The sequence below is a fragment of the Oncorhynchus gorbuscha genome, unplaced genomic scaffold (assembly GCF_021184085.1).
Source record: "Oncorhynchus gorbuscha isolate QuinsamMale2020 ecotype Even-year unplaced genomic scaffold, OgorEven_v1.0 Un_scaffold_2977, whole genome shotgun sequence".
NCBI classification, from domain to species: domain Eukaryota; kingdom Metazoa; phylum Chordata; class Actinopteri; order Salmoniformes; family Salmonidae; genus Oncorhynchus; species Oncorhynchus gorbuscha.
The window spans coordinates 1-22898 of NW_025747347.1; the positions used below are offsets into that span (position 1 = coordinate 1).

The 22898-nt window shown below is 47.1% G+C and overlaps 1 protein-coding gene across 1 annotated transcript; it reads left to right on the forward strand.

Moving 5' to 3' along the window:
- The first annotated feature begins 372 nt into the window (after positions 1 to 372).
- LOC124027184 (deleted in malignant brain tumors 1 protein-like) lies at positions 373 to 22624 on the forward strand. Its single transcript, XM_046339650.1, has 9 exons — positions 373 to 1256; positions 12994 to 13023; positions 19457 to 19486; positions 19718 to 20023; positions 20452 to 20757; positions 20883 to 21158; positions 21613 to 21933; positions 22037 to 22125; positions 22239 to 22624. The coding sequence occupies exons 1-9, from the start codon at positions 971 to 973 to the stop codon at positions 22371 to 22373; spliced, it is 1779 nt and encodes a 592-aa protein (XP_046195606.1). The 5' UTR covers positions 373 to 970; the 3' UTR covers positions 22374 to 22624.
- The last annotated feature ends 274 nt before the right edge of the window (positions 22625 to 22898 follow it).

The window sequence follows — 22898 nt, forward strand, 5'->3', positions numbered from 1 at the left end:
ATGGGGATCCATATTAAACCCCCAGGAAGAGTAGCTGCTGCCTTGGCAGGAACTAATGGGGATCCATAATAAACCTCATGAAGAGTAGCTGCTGCCTTGGCAGGAACTAATGGGGATCCATATTAAACCCCCGGGAAGAGTAGCTGCTGCCTTGGCAGGAACTAATGGGGATCCATAATAAACCCCAGGAAGAGGAGCTGCTGCCTTGGCAGGAACTAATGGGGATCCATAATAAACCCCAGGAAGAGGAGCTGCTGCCTTGGCAGGAACTAATGGGGATCCATATTAAACCCCCGGGAAGAGTAGCTGCTGCCTTGGCAGGAACTAATGGGGATCCATAATAAATACAAATACTTGTATCAATATATTTGTCTCTCTCTACTCTCGGATTCGAAAATGCTAATTAGCATCAAAGTAGACATTTACATTTACATTTAAGTCATTTAGCAGACGCTCTTATCCAGACAACATGCAAGCCTACAAATCACTGCAAGCTCCTGCAATTCATCTCAAGCCAACACATTTCACAGAACAGTTCATAGAATTGTCCATTGAAATAAATGTTGACAATTTAATCGTTACTACTTTAATATATAATAATAAACTTTAATGAAATAAATGAAAAATAAACGTTTGGTTCCTCAACTGCGTTGCCCCTCCAGTCAGCAGATGGCGATGTGCGTCTTTTAGGTTCAGGCGACGCTGCCAGTGTGACGTATAATCTAGTGGACGGGACGCTCCTTCAACAACAACAGACACCTCGGTAGCTTTATAGCAAACATAGCTACAACATTCACTCTCTTTACACTGTTTTGGTGTATGTTAGTCGCTGTGTATTAAACACACTTCTGTCGTATGTACGTGTTGGCCCATTTAATTATATAACTATGTTGTTTGTCAGCTAGCTGGTTTGCTAAATTAGCTTAGAACTGGGCTAGTTGCTAATGCTAGCTAGCGAACATCTCCGACCATGAGTTCACTAAGCTGCTCTCCTGCTAAAGAAGAGGAGGTCTTCTGGACGGAGAAAGAAGCTCTCCTGAAAGAGGAGGAGGACGAGAAGGATGTTACAATACAAAAACAAGTAGAGGGTGAGGCTGTTCCCGTGAAAGAAGAAGAGAAAGACGTTTCAGTGGAAGAAAAGGAGGAAACTGGATATCTGGGCCCGGTTTCCCCAACGCATCTTAACGCATCCTATGGTTCTGACGGTGAACTTGGCCATAAGATGGTTTTGAGAAACCGGGCCGTGATTAACACTAGTAAGTACTGTCTTAAAAACAGAGGCACAAACTCTGCAGTTGTTGAACTGATGTGTGGTGTTAAAGGGGAAATATGTAATTGCTACATTTATATTATTTATAGTCCATGTTTTATGTCCATTAAGTAACAGTTCTCTACACAAACAGAGTAACGAGACACTACTGTAAATCAAGCAGACAGTAACATTATAAACGTATTCATAGTGTAGTGAATTCACACAGGAGACTAATCTTATATCTGTGATCAATGTGGGAAGAGTTTTACTCAGTCAAGCAGCCTGGTATCACACCAGAGAACACACACAGGAGAGAAACCTTACAGCTGTGAACTATGTGGGAAGAATTTTACTACATCTAGTCATCTGATTATACACCAGAGAACACACACAGGAGAGAAACCTCATAGCTGTGGTCAATGTGACAAGAGATACTCTGATAAAAGATCTCTGATCAAACATCAGAAAATGCATTAATGAAGGAGTTTCATGATATTAATGAATTAATATCACAATGTAGAATGTTTAAACATTGTAGTAGGAGTATTTTAATGATGTCACAATGTAGAATGTTTAAACATTGTAGTAGGAGTATTTTAATGATGTCACAATGTAGAATGTTTTAACATTGTAGTAGGAGTATTTTAATGATGTCACAATGTAGAATGTTTTAACATTGTAGTAGGAGTATTTTAATGATGTCTTAACATTGTAGTAGGAGTAATTTAATAATGTCACAATGTAGAATGTTTTAACATTGTAGTAGGAGTATTTTAATGATGTCACAATGTAGAATGTTTTAACATTGTAGTAGGAGTATTTTAATGATGTCACAATGTAGAATGTTTTAACATTGTAGTAGGAGTATTTTAATGATGTCACAATGTAGAATGTTTTAACATTGTAGTAGGAGTATTTTAATGATGTCACAATGTAGAATGTTTTAACATTGTAGTAGAAGTATTTTAATGATGTCACAATGTAGAATGTTTTAACATTGTAGTAGGAGTATTTTAATAATGTCACAATGTAGAATGAACATTAAAGTTGATGTCCTTTCAATTGATTTCTGCATGAGAATGGTTTTAACATTCAGGGGAAAATCCAGGCTCTGAATTGAAAGAGTGATATTTAATGATATAACAGAAATGTTTTAACTAACAGTAAAATGAGCTGTGTTACACTTACAGCAATGTGACCCACTGGAATCAAAATGTAGCTAGATGTTTTTACAAGTTGTCCTCTAACCAGTGATGTACACATTGTTCCCAGATTCCATGTGGTTTTTGAGCTGTTAGTTTTAACAGGAGAAAATGATCTCCAGTGTTTGCACAAATGATTTCAACATGATATTTTAATGATGAGAAATAAGTGTTGCGTTCCTTTGTTTAACGACATTCTAAATGTAAATGCATCTCTCCAAATGTAGCTGACTGTCTTCTGTTCAGGTTGTTTCTCTAACCATGGATATTAATATAGGGGGAAATTTCCATGTGTTTTTTTAAAGAGTGATATTTATATGATATAACAGAAACAGCACCAAAACCTGATTTACCTTAAGCATTGGTTGATATCAGTGATTTAGTTGTCCTTAACCAGTTGTCAAAACAACAGTGTTTCTGGTGCATTTTAAAAGGTGCTTGTTTAAAAAATACAAGTAATCTGATTATTGTTGCAGATGTTTGTGCAGATGGTACATTTTATGTTTAGGTTTTCAATATCACAAATGGTTTCTGCATATTGGTTATTGATTTGGACACATTAAAGCTGTGTTTTGACATTGGGCTGAACCACCAAGCTAAATGTCATTGAAAAGACGTGGAAAAGAAGACTATATCCAATGTCCAATATACGTTTGGTTTTAGTTGAAGGTTTTAAATATTTATTTTCAGGTTGTTGTTAATAAAGACATGAAAACAACTTAATTTCAATGTTCTTACAGTTTAGACACATTGACTGAATCAACTATTTCACCAAAACCAGAACCTGTGAATTCAACTAGACTTTATTACAAACAGTAACAAAGCTGAACAATTCCATGGAAGAACTGACTCTTCATTCTTAGTACTTGGCTTTTATACAGTCTGACCCTGATATAACATTCTAACCACTACCCTGCTGCCCCAATAATACATGTAATATAGCCTATACAGTCTGATCCTTACATAACATTCTAACCACTACCCTGCTGCCCCAATAATACATGTAATATAGCCTATACAGTCTGATCCTTACATAACATTCTAACCACAACCCTGCTGCCCCAATAACACACTAAATACATGTAATATAATACATGTAATATAGCCATTAAATACATGTAATATAGCCTATACAGTCTGATCCTTACATAACATTCTAACCACTACCCTGCTGCCCCAATAATACATGTAATATAGCCTATACAGTCTGATCCTTACATAACATTCTAACCACAACCCTGCTGCCCCAATAATACACTAAATACATGTAATATAGCCTATACAGTCTGATCCTTACATAACATCATCACTCCACTTTATGAATCTACCCTGCCATCACAATATTGTGAGAGGTGATATTCTCCTGGACCAGACAGCATCACAGGTAATATTCTCCTGGACCAGACAGCATCACAGGTAATATTCTCCTGGACCAGACAGCATCACAGGTGATATTCTCCTGGACCAGACAGCATCACAGGTAATATTCTCCTGGACCAGACAGCATCACAGGTGATATTCTCCTGGACCAGACAGCATCACAGGTGATATTCTCCTGGACCAAACAGCATCACAGGCGATATTCTCCTGGACCAGACAGCATCACAGGTGATACTCCCCTGGACCAGACAGCATCACAGGTGATATTCTCCTGGACCAGACAGCATCACAGGTGATACTCCCCTGGACCAGACAGCATCACAGGTGATATTGGACCAGCTGGGTGAATACACTATATATACAATAGAAGTGGACACCCCTTCAAATAGTAGTTTAAAATTTCAGCACACCAGTTGCCAGGTGTTTAAAGCCATGCAATCTCCATAGACAAACATTGGCAGTAGAATGGCCTTACTGAAGATCTCAGTAACTTTCAACGTGACACCGTTATAAGATGGCACCTTTCCAACAAGTCAGTTTGTCAAATTCCTGCCCTGCTGGAGCTGCCTGGTCGACTGTAAGTGCTGTTATTGTGAAGTGGAAACATCTGGGACCAACAACGACTCAGCCAAGAAGTAGTGGGCCACACAAGCTCACAGAACAGGACCGTCGAGTGCTGAAGAGGGTAACGTGTAAAAATCATCTGTACTTGGTTGCAACTCTCACTAACTAGATCCAAACGGCCTCTGGAAGCAACATCAGCACAATAAACTGTTTGTCAGGAGCTTCCTGAAATTGGTTTCCACGGCCGAGCAGCTGCATACAAACCTAAGATCAATATGGGCAATGTCAAGCGTCGGCTTGAGTGGTGTAAAACTCACAGCCACTGGACTCTGGAGCCGTGGAAACGTATTCTCTGGAGTAATGAATCATCTTCACCTTCTAGCAATACAACACACTAATCTGGGTTTGAAGGATGCCAGGAGAACGGTACCTGCCCTAATGTATAGTGACAACTGTAAAGTTTGGTGGAGGAGGAATAATGGTCTGGGGCTGTTTTTCATGGTTCGGGCCCATTAGTTTCAGTTAAGGGAAATCTTAATGCTACAGCAGAGAATGACATCCTAGAGGAATCTGTACTTCCAACTTTGTGGCAACAGTTTGGGGAAGGCCCTTTCCTGTTTCAGCCTGACAACGCCCCTGTACACAAAGCGAGTTCCATACATGAATGGTTAGTTGAGATTGGTGTGGAAGAACTTCACAAAGCCCTGACATTAAAAACGTCAAACACCTTTGGGATGAATTGGAACGCTGACTGACAGGCCTCATCGCCCGACCTCACTAATGCTCTTGGAATGGAAGCAAGTGCTCGCAGCAATGTTCCATCATCTAGTGGAAAGCCTTCCCAGAAGACTGGAGGCTGTTATAGCAGCAATGTTCCAACATCTAGTGGAAAGCCTTCCCAGAAGAGTGGAGGCTGTTATAGCAGTAATGTTCCAACATCTAGAGGAAAGCCTTCCCAGAAGAGTGGAGGCTGTTATAGCAGCAAATGGGGGGGGTAAATCCATGCAAATGCCCATGATTTTGGATTGAGATGTTTGACGAGCAGGTGTCCACATACTATTGTATATTTCGTGTATATACTACAGGCAGGCAGGCCCTCCTCTCCTCTTCTCCCCCCTCTCCTCTCCTCTCCTCTCCTCTCCTCTTCTCCCCCCTCCTCTCCTCCCTTCTCTCCTTTCCTCTTCTCCCCCTCACCTCTCCTCTTCTCCCTTCTCTCCTTTCCTCTTCTGCCCCCTCTCCTCTCCTCTTCTCCCTTCTCCTCTTCTCTCCTCTTCTCCCTTCTCTCCTCACCTCTTCTCCCTTCTCTCCTCTCCTCTTCTCTCCCCTCTCCTCTTCTCCCTTCTCCCCTCTCCTCTTCTCCCTTCTCTCCCCTCTCCTCTTCTCCCTTATCTCCTCTCCTATTCTCCCCCCTCTCCTCATCTCCCCCTCTCCTCTCCTCTTCTGCCCCCTCTCCTCTCCTCTTCTCTACCCCCTCCCCTCCTCTCCTCTTTTCCTCCCTCTCCTCATCTCCCCCTCTCCTCTTCTCCCCCTCTCCCCTTCTCCCCCCTCCCCTCCTCTCCTCTTTTCCTCCCTCTCCTCTCCTCATCTCCCCCTCTCCTCTTCTCCTCCCTCTCCTCTTCTCTCTCCTCTCCTCTTCTCCCCCTTTCCCCTTCTTCTACCTCCCCTTACTTTATTTAATATAAATTAAAGGATGGGAGGGAGACAAAGAGGGGGAGGGGAAGGGAAGTAGGGTAGAGAGGGAGGAGGTGGAGAGAGAATATATTTTTATCACTGTCTTCTCACCAGTGATATCATCATAACCAGTAACCTGTTCCTCTCTTCTCCCAGCCTGACCCTGACATATAGCATCAGGCCTGTTGAGTTGACTTGGGTAACAGACCTCTAGCTTCTACACCACATCCCCCCTTCTCCTGCTCTGACATGAGACCTCATCAGTACTCATTTTGGGTGCTGGTACTGTTTATATTTAGGTGCTGAAACATTAAGCCAATATTCTATAAGAGTTGAACTCAATCAGTAGAAAGTTAGAGGTGATATTATAGGACACTATGTGTAACGTTGCTGCTCTGTCAGCAGTTTCCTGTGGAGTTTTTTTTAACATGTTAGTTTGCTGTAGTGTGTTCAACCACTGATCCAAGATAAGTTGCTAAGAAGTTTATCTCACATCAAAGACCTAATGAACTAATGACATAGAAGTCATATAGCCGAGCAGCACGTTCCAGTCTTCAGTCCTCTCTACATGACAGTGACTTGTGTATGTCAGTGGAGGCCCAGTTAGAGACAGATATGATACCTGCAGTGGTACTGATGACCCTGTTGTGGAGCACAGGTAGGATGCTCTTATACTGATATACACTTGTGACAGTTATTGAGATATGATGTAATATTGTAAGATATATTATAATTTGCAGGGTTAGTAAAATAACATGCAACTGGAAGCAGACAGTAAAAATGTGTCTCAAAGCAGGACAATGATGTGATCACCTGTAAATGTACTTTACTGTAGTCTAACTGTCCATCTGGGGACAGGCACTAATGTCAGTTAAGTTGTGATGGTGTCCTGCATCTGACTGTTGTATATTCAGTGTGTCAATGATTGATTGTATCTGTCTCTATGTAAATTAATGAAATAATATATTATGTATTCTATATTATATTGGTGTTATGTTAGAGTAGGAGAAGGGAGGGGTGTAGATGATAGAGGTCTATTAGCTAAGTCAAGATCAACAGGTCCAACACTATACGTCACGAAGAGAGAGAGAATGAGAGAATGAGAGAGAGAGAGAGAGAGAGAGAGAGAGAGAGAGAGAGAGAGAGAGAGATGAGAAGAGAGGAGGGGTGGGGAGAGAGATTTGAGGAGGAGGAGAGAGGAGGGTTGGGGAGAGAGAAGGGTAGAGGAGAGAGGAGGGTAGGGGATAGAGGGTAGGGTAGAGAGAAGGGGAGGGGAGAAAGGAGGGAAGGGGAGAGTGGAGGATAGGAGAGAGAAGGGTAGAGTAGAGATGATGGGAGGGAGGGGATAGAGAGATTTGCAGTAGAGAGAAGAGGGTAGGGGAGAGAGGGGGGTGGAGGAGAGAGGAGGGTAGGGGAGAGAAGAGGGTAGGGGAGAGAAGAGGGTAGGGGAGAGAGGAGGGTGGAGGAGAGATGGCGAATGTGTTTACACATGGGTGTTGTTGCACCATATCACTGTCTTCCCCATCATATCATGAAAGTGTCATGTTTTGTCTTATATTATCTTGTCATTTTGCTTTTCCCTCTGTTCGTTTTCCCCCTGCTGGTCTTTTTAGGTTCGTTCCCTTTTTTCTCTCTCCCTTCCTCTCTCTCTTCTCTCTATCGTTCCGTTCCTGCTCCCAGCTGTTCCTATTCCCCTAATCAATCATTTAGTCTTCCCACACCTGTTCCCTATCTTTTTCCCTGATTAGAGTCCCTATTTCTCCCCTTGTTTTCCGTTTCTGCCCTGTCGGATCCTTGTCTATTGTTCACCGTGCTGTGTCTGTGTATCGCCCTGTCGTGTCGTGTTTCCCTCAGATGCTGCGTGGTGAGCAGGTGTCTGAGTCTGCTACGTTCAAGTGCCTTCCCGAGGCAACCTGCAGTTCATGATCGAGTCTCCAGTCTGTTCTCGTCATTACGAGTGGAATATTGCTTTATGATTGTAGATTTACTTTACTGGATTAAAGACTCTGTTTTCGCCAAGTCGCTTTTGGGTCCTCATTCACCTGCATAACAGAAGGATCCGACCAAAGAATGGACCCAGCGACTACAGACGCTCGTAACACTGCCGTCGAGATCCAAGGAGCCATGCTCGGCAGACACGAGCAGGAATTGTCTGCTGCTCGCCATGCCGTGGAGGACCTGGCCGCTCAGGTTTCCGACCTCTCTGGACAGTTCCAGAGTCTTCGTCTCGTGCCACCTGTTACTTCCTGGCCTGCCGAGCCTCCGGAACCTAGGGTTAATAACCCACCTTGCTACTCCGGGCAGCCCACGGAGTGCCGCTCCTTTCTCACCCAGTGTGATATTGTGTTCTCTCTCCAACTCAACACATACTCTAGAGAGAGAGCTCGGGTTGCTTACGTCATTTCACTCCTTACTGGCCGGGCTCGAGAGTGGGGCACAGCTATCTGGGAGGCAAGGGCTGATTGTTCAAACAATTACCAGAACTTTAAAGAGGAGATGATTCGGGTTTTTGACCGTTCAGTTTTTGGTAGGGAGGCTTCTAGGGCCCTGGCTTCCCTATGCCAAGGTGATCGATCCATAACGGATTACTCTATAGAGTTTCGCACTCTTGCTGCCTCTAGTGACTGGAACGAGCCGGCGCTGCTCGCTCGTTTTCTGGAGGGACTCCACGCAGTGGTCAAAGATGAGATTCTCTCTCGGGAGGTTCCTTCCAGTGTGGACTCTTTGATTGCTCTCGCCATCCGCATAGAACGACGGGTAGATCTTCGTCACCAAGCTCGTGGAAGAGAGCTCGCGTCAACGGTGTTTCCCTGCTCCGCATCGCAACCATCTCCCTCCTCTGGCTCAGAGACTGAGCCCATGCAGCTGGGAGGTATTCGCATCTCGACTAAGGAGAGGGAACGGAGGATCACCAACCGCCTGTGCCTCTATTGCGGATTTGATGGACATTTTGTCAATTCATGTCCAGTAAAGGCCAGAGCTCATCAGTAAGCGGAGGGCTACTGGTGAGCGCTACTACTCAGGTCTCTTCATCTAGATCCTGTACTACTATGTCGGTCCATCTACGCTGGACCGGTTCGGGTGCTACATGCAGTGCCTTGATTGACTCTGGGGCTGAGGGTTGTTTCATGGATGAAGCATGGGCTCGGAAACATGACATTCCTTTCAGACAGTTAGACAAGCCTACGCCCATGTTCGCCTTAGATGGTAGTCATCTTCCCAGTATCAGATTTGAGACACTACCTTTAACCCTCACAGTATCTGGTAACCACAGTGAAACTATTTCTTTTTTGATTTTTCGTTCACCTTTTACACCTGTTGTTTTGGGTCATCCCTGGCTAGTATGTCATAATCCTTCTATTAATTGGTCTAGTAATTCTATCCTATCCTGGAACGTTTCTTGTCATGTGAAGTGTTTAATGTCTGCCATTCCTCCCATTTCTTCTGTCCCCACTTCTCAGGAGGAACCTGGCGATTTGACAGGAGTGCCGGAGGAATATCATGATCTGCGCACGGTCTTCAGTCGGTCCCGAGCCAACTCCCTTCCTCCTCACCGGTCGTATGATTGTAGTATTGATCTCCTTCCGGGGACCACTCCTCCTCGGGGTAGACTATACTCTCTGTCGGCTCCCGAACGTAAGGCTCTCGAGGATTATTTATCTGTGTCTCTTGACGCCGGTACCATAGTGCCTTCTTCCTCTCCGGCCGGGGCGGGGTTCTTTTTGTTAAGAAAAAGGACGGTACTCTGCGCCCCTGCGTGGATTATCGAGGGCTGAATGACATAACGGTTAAGAATCGTTATCCGCTTCCCCTTATGTCATCAGCCTTCGAGATTCTGCAGGGAGCCAGGTGCTTTACTAAGTTGGACCTTCGTAACGCTTACCATCTCGTGCGCATCAGAGAGGGGGACGAGTGGAAAACGGCGTTTAACACTCCGTTAGGGCATTTTGAGTACCGGGTTCTGCCGTTTGGTCTCGCCAATGCGCCAGCTGTTTTTCAGGCATTAGTTAATGATGTTCTGAGAGACATGCTGAACATCTTTGTTTTTGTCTATCTTGACGATATCCTGATTTTTTCACCGTCACTCGAGATTCATGTTCAGCACGTTCGACGTGTTCTCCAGCGCCTTTTAGAGAATTGTCTCTACGTGAAGGCTGAGAAGTGCTCTTTTCATGTCTCTTCCGTTACTTTTCTCGGTTCCGTTATTTCCGCTGAAGGCATTCAGATGGATTCCGCTAAGGTCCAAGCTGTCAGTGATTGGCCCGTTCCAAGGTCACGTGTCGAGTTGCAGCGCTTTCTAGGTTTCGCTAATTTCTATCGGCGTTTCATTCGTAATTTCGGTCAAGTTGCTGCCCCTCTCACAGCTCTTACTTCTGTCAAGACGTGTTTTAAGTGGTCCGGTTCCGCCCAGGGAACTTTTGATCTTCTAAAAGAACGTTTTACGTCCGCTCCTATCCTCGTTACTCCTGACGTCACTAGACAATTCATTGTCGAGGTTGACGCTTCAGAGGTAGGCGTGGGAGCCATTCTATCCCAGCGCTTCCAGTCTGACGATAAGGTTTATCCTTGCGCTTATTTTTCTCATCGCCTGTCGCCATCTGAACGCAACTATGATGTGGGTAACCGCGAACTGCTCGCCATCCGCTTAGCCCTAGGCGAATGGCGACAGTGGTTGGAGGGGGCGACCGTTCCTTTTGTCGTTTGGACAGACCATAAGAACCTTGAGTACATCCGTTCTGCCAAACGACTTAATGCCCGTCAAGCTCGTTGGGCGTTGTTTTTCGCTCGTTTCGAGTTTGTGATTTCTTACCGTCCGGGTAGCAAAAACACCAAGCCTGATGCCTTATCCCGTCTGTTTAGTTCTTCTGTGGCTTCTACTGATCCCGAGGGGATTCTTCCTTATGGGCGTGTTGTCGGGTTGACAGTCTGGGGAATTGAAAGACAGGTTAAGCAAGCACTCACGCACACTGCGTCGCCGCGCGCTTGTCCTAGTAACCTCCTTTTCGTTCCTGTTTCCACTCGTCTGGCTGTTCTTCAGTGGGCTCACTCTGCCAAGTTAGCTTGTCATCCCGGTGTTCGAGGCACTCTTGCGTCTATTCGCCAGCGCTTTTGGTGGCCGACTCAGGAGCGTGACACGCGCCGTTTCGTGGCTGCTTGTTCGGACTGCGCGCAGACTAAGTCAGGTAACTCTCCTCCTGCCGGTCGTCTCAGACCGCTCCCCATTCCTTCTCGACCATGGTCTCACATCGCCCTAGACTTCATTACCGGTCTGCCTTTGTCTGCGGGGAAGACTGTGATTCTTACGGTTGTCGATAGGTTCTCTAAGGCGGCACATTTCATTCCCCTCGCTAAACTTCCTTCCGCTAAGGAGACGGCACAAATCATCATCGAGAATGTGTTCAGAATTCATGGCCTCCCGTTAGACGCCGTTTCAGACAGAGGCCCGCAATTCACGTCACAGTTTTGGAGGGAGTTCTGTCGTTTGATTGGTGCGTCCGTCAGTCTCTCTTCCGGGTTTCATCCCCAGTCTAACGGTCAAGCAGAGAGGGCCAATCAGACGATTGGTCGCATACTACGCAGCCTTTCTTTCAGAAACCCTGCGTCTTGGGCAGAACAGCTCCCCTGGGCAGAATACGCTCACAACTCGCTTCCTTCGTCTGCTACCGGGTTATCTCCGTTTCAGAGTAGTCTGGGTTACCAGCCTCCTCTGTTCTCATCCCAGCTTGCCGAGTCCAGCGTTCCCTCCGCTCAAGCGTTTGTCCAACGTTGTGAGCGCACCTGGAGGAGGGTGAGGTCTGCACTTTGCCGTTACAGGGCACAGACTGTGAGAGCCGCCAATAAACGTAGGATTAAGAGTCCAAGGTATTGTTGCGGCCAGAGAGTGTGGCTTTCCACTCGCAACCTTCCTCTTACGACAGCTTCTCGTAAGTTGACTCCGCGGTTCATTGGTCCGTTCCGTGTCTCCCAGGTCGTCAATCCTGTCGCTGTGCGACTGCTTCTTCCGCGACATCTTCGTCGCGTCCATCCTGTCTTCCATGTCTCCTGTGTCAAGCCCTTTCTTCGCACCCCCGTTCGTCTCCCCCCCCCCCTCCCGTCCTTGTCGAGAGCACACCTATTTACAAGGTACGTAGGATCATGGACATGCGTTCTCGGGGACGGGGTCACCAATACTTAGTGGATTGGGAGGGTTACGGTCCTGAGGAGAGGAGTTGGGTTCCGTCTCGGGACGTGCTGGACCGTTCACTTATTGATGATTTCCTCCGTTGCCGCCAGGATTCCTCCTCGAGTGCGCCAGGAGGCGCTCGGTGAGTGGGGGGGGGTACTGTCATGTTTTGTCTTATATTATCTTGTCATTTTGCTTTTCCCTCTGTTCGTTTTCCCCCTGCTGGTCTTTTTAGGTTCGTTCCCTTTTTTCTCTCTCCCTTCCTCTCTCTCTTCTCTCTATCGTTCCTGCTCCCAGCTGTTCCTATTCCCCTAATCAATCATTTAGTCTTCCCACACCTGTTCCCTATCTTTTTTCCCTGATTAGAGTCCCTATTTCTCCCCTTGTTTTCCGTTTCTGCCCTGTCGGATCCTTGTCTATTGTTCACCGTGCTGTGTCTGTGTATCGCCCTGTCGTGTCGTGTTTCCCTCAGATGCTGCGTGGTGAGCAGGTGTCTGAGTCTGCTACGTTCAAGTGCCTTCCCGAGGCAACCTGCAGTTCATGATCGAGTCTCCAGTCTGTTCTCGTCATTACGAGTGGAATTATGCTTTATGATTGTAGATTTACTTTACTGGATTAAAGACTCTGTTTTCGCCAAGTCGCTTTTGGGTCCTCATTCACCTGCATAACAGAAAGGTCATGTTATGTTGATTTAACCTCTGTCTCTCTCTCCCTTTCTCTCTGTCTCTCTATTTGTCCTCTGTCTCTCTCTTTCTCCTCAGATCTCCAGGCTCAAAGCGTCAGTCCACCAGGTAGGTAGAGTATAAATCTACAGTGATTATAATAGTTCAATATTAGTCAACTTTATTATCCCACATGAAGAAAGTCATGTGTCCACACAAACCATTCTAAAACCCAATAACAAGTAGTGTTTTATGGAACTACTTATACTTGACATATTATATATTATATTGGTCTGATGTTAGAGTAGGAGAAGGGGGGTGTTGATAATAGAGGTCTGTTACCAAGGCAACAGGTATGATGCTATCTGTCAGGAAGAGAGAGAGAGGAACAGAGAGAGAGAGAGAGAAGGCGTGGAGAGAAAGTGAGATGTCAACAGAGATAGGGCTGACAGACTAACATGCAGCCAACTGAATATCTTGTCTTTACTGACTTCTCACCAGTGATGTCATCATAACCAGCAACCTTTTCCACTCTTGGTCCGGCTCAGCTTGACCCTGACCTCTGATATTAATGATTTAAAAAAAATTAAATTCGATTTAATCTCATCTGCAAAGAGTTACACATTTGCATGGAAGGGGAATGTACACTACATGACCAAAAGTATGTGGACACCTGCTCATCTAATATCTCATTCCAAAATCATGGGCATTAATATGGAGTCGGTCCCCCCCTTTGTGCTATAACAGCCCCTCTCAGAAGAGACCCTCTCAGAAGACACCCCTGTTTTGCGAAGACTTTCCACTAGAAGATGGAACATTGCTGCTATAACAGCCCCGTCTTCTGGTAAGGCTTTCCACTAGATGATGGAACATTGCTGCAGGGACTTGCTTCCATTCAGCCACAACAGCATTAGTGAGGTTGGGCGATTAGGCCTGGCTCGCAGTCAACGTTTCAATTCATCCCTAAAGGTATTCAATGGGGTTTAGGTCAGGGCTCTGTGAAGGCCAGTAAAGTTCTTCCACATCGATCTCAACAAACTATTTCTGTATGGACCTCGCTTTGTGCACAGGGGCATTGTCATGCTGAAACAGGAAAGGGCCTTCCCCAAACTGTTGCCACAAAGTTGGGAACACAGAATAGTCTAGAATGTAATTGTATGCTGTAGCGATTAGATTTCACTTCAATGAAACTAAGGGGCCTAACCCGATCCATTAAAAACAACCCCAGACCATTATTCCTCCTCCACCAAACTTTACAGTTGGCACCATGTTTTGGGGCAGGTAGCGTCTCCTGGCATCTGCCAAACCCAGGTTTGTGGTACGGACTGCCAGATGGTGAAACGAGATTCATCACTCCAGAGAAAGTGTTTCCACTCCAGCAGACGCTTGGCATTGCACATGGTGATCTTAGGCTTGGGTGCTGCTGCTCTGCTGTAGAAACTAATTTCATGAAGCTCCAGACGAACAGTTCTTGTGCTGAAGTTTCTTCCAGAGGAAGTTTGGAATTCGGAAGTGAGTGTTGCAACCGAGGACAGATGATTTTTCATTTTAATCATTTTAGTCAATAAGATTCTTGCTACGTAAGCTTAACTTTCTGAACATTCGAGACGTGTAGTCCACTTGTCATTCCAATCTCCTTTGCATTAGCGTAGCCTCTTCTGTAGCCTGTCAACTATGTGTCTGTCTATCCCTGTTCTCTCCTCTCTGCACAGACCATACAAACGCTCCACACCGCGTGGCCGCGGCCACCCTAATCTGGTGGTCCCAGCGCGCACGACCCACGTGGAGTTCCAGGTCTCCGGTAGCCTCTGGAACTGCCGATCTGCGGCCAACAAGGCAGAGTTCATCTCAGCCTATGCCTCCCTCCAGTCCCTCGACTTCTTGGCACTGACGGAAACATGGATCACCACAGATAACACTGCCACTCCTACTGCTCTCTCTTCGTCCGCCCACGTGTTCTCGCACACCCCGAGAGCTTCTGGTCAGCGGGGTGGTGGCACCGGGATCCTCATCTCTCCCAAGTGGTCATTCTCTCTTTCTCCCCTTACCCATCTGTCTATCGCCTCCTTTGAATTCCATGCTGTCACAGTTACCAGCCCTTTCAAGCTTAACATCCTTATCATTTATCGCCCTCCAGGTTCCCTCGGAGAGTTCATCAATGAGCTTGATGCCTTGATAAGCTCCTTTCCTGAGGACGGCTCACCTCTCACAGTTCTGGGCAACTTTAACCTCCCCACGTCTACCTTTGACTCATTCCTCTCTGCCTCCTTCTTTCCACTCCTCTCCACTTTTGACCTCACCCTCTCACCTTCCCCCCCTACTCACAAGGCAGGCAATACGCTCGACCTCATCTTTACTAGATGCTGTTCTTCCACTAACCTCATTGCAACTCCCCTCCAAGTCTCCGACCACTACCTTGTATCCTTTTCCCTCTCGCTCTCATCCAACACTTACCACACTGCCCCTACTCGGATGGTATCGCGCCGTCCCAACCTTCGCTCTCTCTCCCCCGCTACTCTCTCCTCTTCCATCCTATCATCTCTTCCCTCTGCTCAAACCTTCTCCAACCTATCTCCTGATTCTGCCTCCTCAACCCTCCTCTCCTCCCTTTCTGCATCCTTTGACTCTCTATGCCCCCTATCCTCCAGGCCGGCTCGGTCCTACCCTCCCGCTCCGTGGCTCGACGACTCATTGCGAGCTCACAGAACAGGGCTCCGGGCAGCCGAGCGGAAATGGAGGAAAACTCGCCTCCCTGCGGACCTGGCATCCTTTCGCTCCCTCCTCTCTACATTTTCCTCTTCTGTCTCTGCTGCTAAAGCCACTTTCTACCACTCTAAATTCCAAGCTTCTGCCTCTAACCCTAGGAAGCTCTTTGCCACCTTCTCCTCCCTCCTGAATCCTCCTCCCACTCCCCCCCCCCCTCCTCCCTCTCTGCAGATGACTTCGTCAACCATTTTGAAAAGAAGGTCGACGACATCCGATCCTCGTTTGCTAAGTCAAACGACACCGCTGGTTCTGCTCACACTGCCCTACCCTGTGCTCTGACCTCTTTCTCTCCTCTCTCTCCAGATGAAATCTCGCGTCTTGTGACGGCCGGCCGCCCAACAACCTGCCCGCTTGACCCTATCCCCTCCTCTCTTCTCCAGACCATTTCCGGAGACCTTCTCCCTTACCTCACCTCGCTCATCAACTCATCCCTGACCGCTGGCTACGTCCCTTCCGTATTCAAGAGAGCGAGAGTTGCACCCCTTCTGAAAAAACCTACACTCGATCCCTCCGATGTCAACAACTACAGACCAGTATCCCTTCTTTCTTTTCTCTCCAAAACTCTTGAACGTGCCGTCCTTGGCCAGCTCTCCCGCTATCTCTCTCAGAATGACCTTCTTGATCCAAATCAGTCAGGTTTCAAGACTAGTCATTCAACTGAGACTGCTCTTCTCTGTATCACGGAGGCGCTCCGCACCGCTAAAGCTAACTCTCTCTCCTCTGCTCTCATCCTTCTAGACCTATCGGCTGCCTTCGATACTGTGAACCATCAGATCCTCCTCTCCACCCTCTCCGAGTTGGGCATCTCCGGCGCGGCCCACGCTTGGATTGCATCCTACCTGACAGGTCGCTCCTACCAGGTGGCGTGGCGAGAATCTGTCTCCTCATCACGCGCTCTCACCACTGGTGTCCCCCAGGGCTCTGTTCTAGGCCCTCTCCTATTCTCGCTATACACCAAGTCACTTGGCTCTGTCATAACCTCACATGGTCTCTCCTATCATTGCTATGCAGACGACACACAATTAATCTTCTCCTTTCCCCCTTCTGATGACCAGGTGGCGAATCGCATCTCTGCATGTCTGGCAGACATATCAGTGTGGATGACGGATCACCACCTCAAGCTGAACCTCGGCAAGACGGAGCTGCTCTTCCTCCGGGGAAGGACTGCCCGTTCCATGATCTCGCCATCACGGTTGACAACTCCATTGTGTCCTCCTCCCAGAGCGCTAAGAACCTTGGCGTGATCCTGGACAACACCCTGTCGTTCTCAACTAACATCAAGGCGGTGGCCCGTTCCTGTAGGTTCATGCTCTACAACATCCGCAGAGTACGACCCTGCCTCACACAGGAAGCGGCGCAGGTCCTAATCCAGGCACTTGTCATCTCCCGTCTGGATTACTGCAACTCGCTGTTGGCTGTGCTCCCTGCCTGTGCCATTAAACCCCTACAACTCATCCAGAACGCCGCAGCCCGTCTGGTGTTCAACCTTCCCAAGTTCTCTCACGTCACCCCGCTCCTCCGCTCTCTCCACTGGCTTCCAGTTGAAGCTCGCATCCGCTACAAGACCATGGTGCTTGCCTACGGAGCTGTGAGGGGAACGGCACCTCAGTACCTCCAGGCTCTGATCAGGCCCTACACCCAAACAAGGGCACTGCGTTCATCCATCTCTGGCCTGCTCGCCTCCCTACCACTGAGGAAGTACAGTTCCCGCTCAGCCCAGTCAAAACTGTTCGCTGTTCTGGCCCCCCAATGGTGGAACAAACTCCCTCACGACACCAGGACAGCGGAGTCAATCACCACCTTCCGGAGACACCTGAAACCCCACCTCTTTAAGGAATACCTAGGATAGGATAAGTAATCCTTCTCACCCCCCCCCTTTAAGATTCAGATGCACTATTGTAAAGTGACTGTTCCACTGGATGTCATAAGGTGAATGCACCAATTTGTAAGTCGCTCTGGATAAGAGCTTCTGCTAAATGACTTAAATGTAAATGTAATGTAATGTAATGATTTTTACACGCGACGAACTTCAGCACTCGCGGTCCCGTTCTGTGAGCTTGTGTGAACTACCACTTCGAGGCTAAGCCACTGCTGAGGAGACAGGGGAGGAGGGAGAGAGAGAGAGATAGTTCTTACTCACTGACAGACTGAGGAGGAGACAGGGGAGGAGGGAGAGAGAGAGAGATAGGAGAGAGAGATAGTTCCTACTCACTGACAGACTGAGGAGGAGACATGGGAGGAGGGAGAGAGAGAGAGATAGTTCTTACTCACTGACAGACTGAGGAGGAGACAGGGGAGGAGGGAGAGAGAGATAGGAGAGAGAGATAGTTCCTACTCACTGACAGACTGAGGAGGAGACAGGGGAGGAGGGAGAGAGAGAGAGATAGTTCTTACTCACTGACAGACTGAGGAGGAGACAGGGGAGGAGGGAGAGAGAGAGATAGGAGAGAGAGATAGATCTTACTCACTGACAGACTGAGGAGGAGACAGGGGAGGAGGGAGAGAGAGAGAGATAGGAGAGAGAGATAGATCTTACTCACTGACAGACTGAGGAGGAGACAGGGGAGGAGGGAGAGAGAGAGAGATAGGAGAGAGAGATAGATCTTACTCACTGACAGACTGAGGAGGAGACAGGGGAGAAGGGAGAGAGAGATAGTTCTTACTAAGAGACTGGGTTGGTAGAAGGAGACAGGGGAGGAGAGAGAGAGAGAGAGAGATAGTTCTTACTAACAGACTGGGTTGGTAGAAGGAGACAGGGGAGGAGGGAGAGAGAGAGATAGTTCTTACTCACTGACAGACTGAGGAGGAGACAGGGGAGGAGGGAGAGAGAGATAGTTCTTACTAAGAGACTGGGTTGGTAGAAGGAGACAGGGGAGGAGAGAGAGAGAGTTAGTTCTTACTAACAGACTGGGTTGGTAGAAGGAGACAGGGGAGGAGAGAGAGACAAACATTTAAATCAAATGAATATCTTTTCATTAGTGACTTCTCACCAGTGATGTCATCATAACCAGTAACCTGTTCCTATCCTGGCCCAGCCTGACCCTGACATATAGCATCAGGCCTGTTGAGTTGACTTGGGTAACAGAGAAAGGGAGGGGCGAGAGAGGAGGGTTGGGGAGAGAGAAAGGGAGGGGAGAGAGAGGAGGGTTGGGGAGAGAGAAAGGGAGGGGAGAGAGAAAGGGAGGGGTGAGAGAGGAGGGTTGGGGAGAGAGAAAGGGAGGGGAGAGAGAAAGGGAGGGGTGGTGAGAGAGGAGGGTTGGGGAGAGAGAAAGGGAGGGGAGAGAGAGGAGGGTTGGGGAGAGAGAAAGGGAGGGGAGAGAGAGGAGGGTTGGGGAGAGAGAAAGGGAGGGGAGAGAGAAAGGGAGGGGAGAGAGAAAGGGATGGGTGAGAGAGGAGGGTTGGGGAGAGAGAAAGGGAGGGGAGAGAGAAAGGGAGGGGTGAGAGAAAGGGAGGGGAGAGAGAAAGGGAGGGGAGAGAGAAAGGGAGGGGGGAGAGAGGAGGGTTGGGGAGAGAGAAAGGGAGGGGAGAGAGAAAGGGAGGGGAGAGAGAAAGGGAGGGGAGAGAGGAGGGTAGGGGAGAGAGGAGGGTGGAGGAGAGAGGAGGGTAGGGGAGAGAGGAGGGTGGAGGAGAGATGGGGAATGTGTTTACACATGGGTGTTGTTGCACCATACCAACGATAAGCCTGTCTTCCCCATCACATCATGAAAGGTCATGTTGATGTTCATTTAACCTCTGTCTCTCTCTTCCTCTGACTCCTCCCTTTCTCCTCCCTTTCTCTCTCTCTCTTTCTCCTCAGATCTCCAGGCTCAAAGCGTCAGTCCACCAGGTAGGTAGAGTATAAATCTACAGTGATTATAGCAGTTCAATATTAGTCAACTTTATTATCCAACATGGAGAAATTCATGTGTCCATACAAACCATTCTAAACCCCAATAACAAGTAGTGTTTTATGGAACTACTAATACTTGTCAACCACAAAGCATCACTGCTGTTAGAATAACAGAATCACTGTCATCATCTGTCCTCACCACTGTGTTTTCCTCTCTGCTGTTTACAGCTGAACAATCAGTCAGACTGGTGAATGCGACCACTTCCTCTTCTGGGACAGTGGAAGTCTTCTACAGAGGAGAGTGGTTGGGTCTATGTCCTAGTTGGTGGAGCATGATAGAGGTTAATGTTGTGTGTAGAGAGCTGGACTGTGGGAATCCTGTATCTGAATCTAGAGGACCTCTGATTGGAGATGAAAGAAGAGGAGTCGCACTATATGGTTGTCGTGGAAACGAGTCTTCTATTGGACAGTGTGACATCATAGGAGGACTTGGTTACTGTCTTAGTGGATATTATCATCGTGTGACCTGTTCAGGTAAGAGACTGGTCACATTGAGAGATTTATTTATACATTATACAATATTACCATGTATCATGAATTATGTGTTTTTATTTCATTTAAATAGAGGGAGAGATGTCAGATGTATTTAAACATTATATTTGTGTTTGTCATATTGGTTTATGGGAGATGTTCATGGGCAGATCATTGTAGTTCAGATGGTACTGAAGTGAAGCTGCCTGATGGATGTCCAGCTGTTTATTTTCTATAAAGTGAAGTGAACTTATTCCTGTCTCCTGCCTGCATTATTCCCAACCCGATCCTGAGTGACTAAGAACCCATTTCTACCTCTTACAGTATCAAACATAGCAAACTACTATCTTTTATCCAACATATTTGTGTTTAGTCCTTGACAGTGTCATCAACAAAACTGATTGAATGTTCAACCAACTCTTTTTCTCCAGAGTCTGTGCGGCTTGTGGATGGAGCTGGTCTCTGCTCTGGGAGAGTGGAGGTGAAGTCCAATCAGTCCTGGGCCTCAGTGTGTGAAGCTGACTTTGACCGGCAGGATGCAGAGGTAGTCTGTAGGGATGTTGGCTGTGGGGCTCCTGCAGCTCTACAGGGGGGGCTCTATGGAGGAGGTGAGGGTCAGACCTGGGATAAAGAGTTCCAGTGTAAAGGCAAAGAGTCCCTTCTCCTGGACTGTGACACCTCAGACAGAGAGAACAACACCTGCCTACCTGGTAATGCTGTTGGACTCACCTGCTCAGGTAAGAAACAGTTTGTCACTCAATCAACATTGTTTCTCACCTGGAGTGAAGAATATGAGAGAAAATATAGGTGTGTTTTAGTGAGAAAATAGTCAGATTACTGTCTCTCTCTCCTCTTTTCTCAGAGCCTGATGATGTGAGGCTGGTGGGAGGAGGCAGTCGCTGTGCTGGTGGAGTGGAGTGGTACGACCAGGGAGAGTGGAGGACTGTGGGAACTTTCTCTGACGTGATGTCTATAGCTGTAGTAGTGTGTAGACAGATGGGTTGTGGCTCCAATGTTTCAGTACTTCCTGGAAACACCAATAGAGGGTTTGCAGTTTCCTGTTCTGGGTCTGAGTCTTCACTGAGGGAGTGTTTTAGAAGTTATGATCTCCTTCCTGGACTCACAGTGATCTGCTCAGGTAATAACAACATATTATAATTATATTCAACTGATTTCCTTCATTCATACAACTTCCTCTGCACCTCTCATGATGACTGTTTAGCTTGTCAGTCTGCTTTTCTAAATAGATCACTCAGTCAAGTAGAAATCAAATACAACTTAAATATCCCAGAATGCTTTGTATGTGATTGTTCTCAGTGAACGTCTCTACTCACTACCACTGTCACATGTCATGTTATTGTCACATCTAAATAAGGAAAGTAGTTGAGGAGCTAAGTTTTCTTTTTCTCTCCTCTTGTTCCAGATGTCCTGCTTCAGCCTGATATCAACATATGTTGTCTCAGTGACTGTAGGCCCACTACTCATGTTGCCCTGTGAGGGAGGGTGGCTGGCACTGTTACATGCTGATGTTATTGTCATATCTATAGGAAACTAGTTGAAGAGGTTTTTCTTGTTCTCTTTTATTGTTACAGATCTCCTGGTCCAGCCTGATATCTACCTGACTGACCCAATGGGAGGGTTCTTCAGGGGCCACCAGGGGCCTGAGATGTTCAGGGGCTACAACTTCACCATCACCTGCTCCACTCAGCCACAGTACCCAGGAGGCTCCTTCCTCCTCACGTTCACCGGCTCCAACAGAACCCAGATCCAGCCAGCTGTCAATCACTCTGCTGCCTTCCTCTTCCCTGCTGCAGATGACTCCCACCAAGGGAACTACATCTGTGTTTATGAGAATTATGTTTTCTCTCATAATTTCTCCTCTGAGAGTGAGCTCCTCTCCCTCACCATCACAGGTAACTGAACAGGAACCAGACTTATAACTTTGTCATTGACAGATTTCCCACAGATCAATGTGATGATGATCAGTCCCCTCATCAAAGGTGTTTCTGTTTGCAGCCTCTCCTCTGCCAGCCTTCATCATCAGACACGTTGTAGTGCTGCTGATCCTACTGACAACAATCAACACCTCCTACCTGTACTACAAGGTAAAGACATTTACTCAGACGTTACAAGTCATTTAAACTAGAGGGAGAGGGAGGGAGAGAGAATGGAGATACTAGAGAGTAAATGTCTGACTGTTGGTGCTGTGTCTCTCTAGCCCACCAGGAGGCAGAAGAGAGTGAACAGGGTGAGCAGCATGGATCTTTATGTCAATGCCATGGAGATGGTCTCTCTGAGCTCCAGAGCTGAAGCTGGACCGGGAGAGGAGAGAGCAGCCCAGGGGACAGAGTAGGAGTAGAATGAAGCTGACCCTACAGGCTGATCTTAGGTCAGTTTTGTGTTTTAAATCGATGGTCAGCAGTGGACTGGTGTTTAAAATGTGGTGACAAACCTGAAGTGGTTCTAATTTTAATAACAAGTTCAGAATGAGTTTAATTTTCTAGAACCTTGGAAGAAATCTAAAAGGAGTGATTGCAACCACCATTATTCATTTAGTTTGTTTTTACCACCAGATAAACATGGGGTTTGGGTAACATGGGGTAACATGGGGTTTTGGTAACATGGGGTTTGTGTAACATGGGGTAACATGGGGTTCTGGGTAACATGGGGTTCTGGGTAACAAGGGGTTTTGGTAACATGGGGTAACATGGGGTTTTGGTAACATGGGGTTTGTGTAACATGGGGTAACATGGGGTTCTGGGTAACATGGGGTTCTGGGTAACAAGGGGTTTTGGTAACATGGGGTTTTGGTAACATGGGGTTCTGGGTAACATGGGGTTCTGGGTAACATGGGGTTTTGGGTAACATGGGGTTTGGT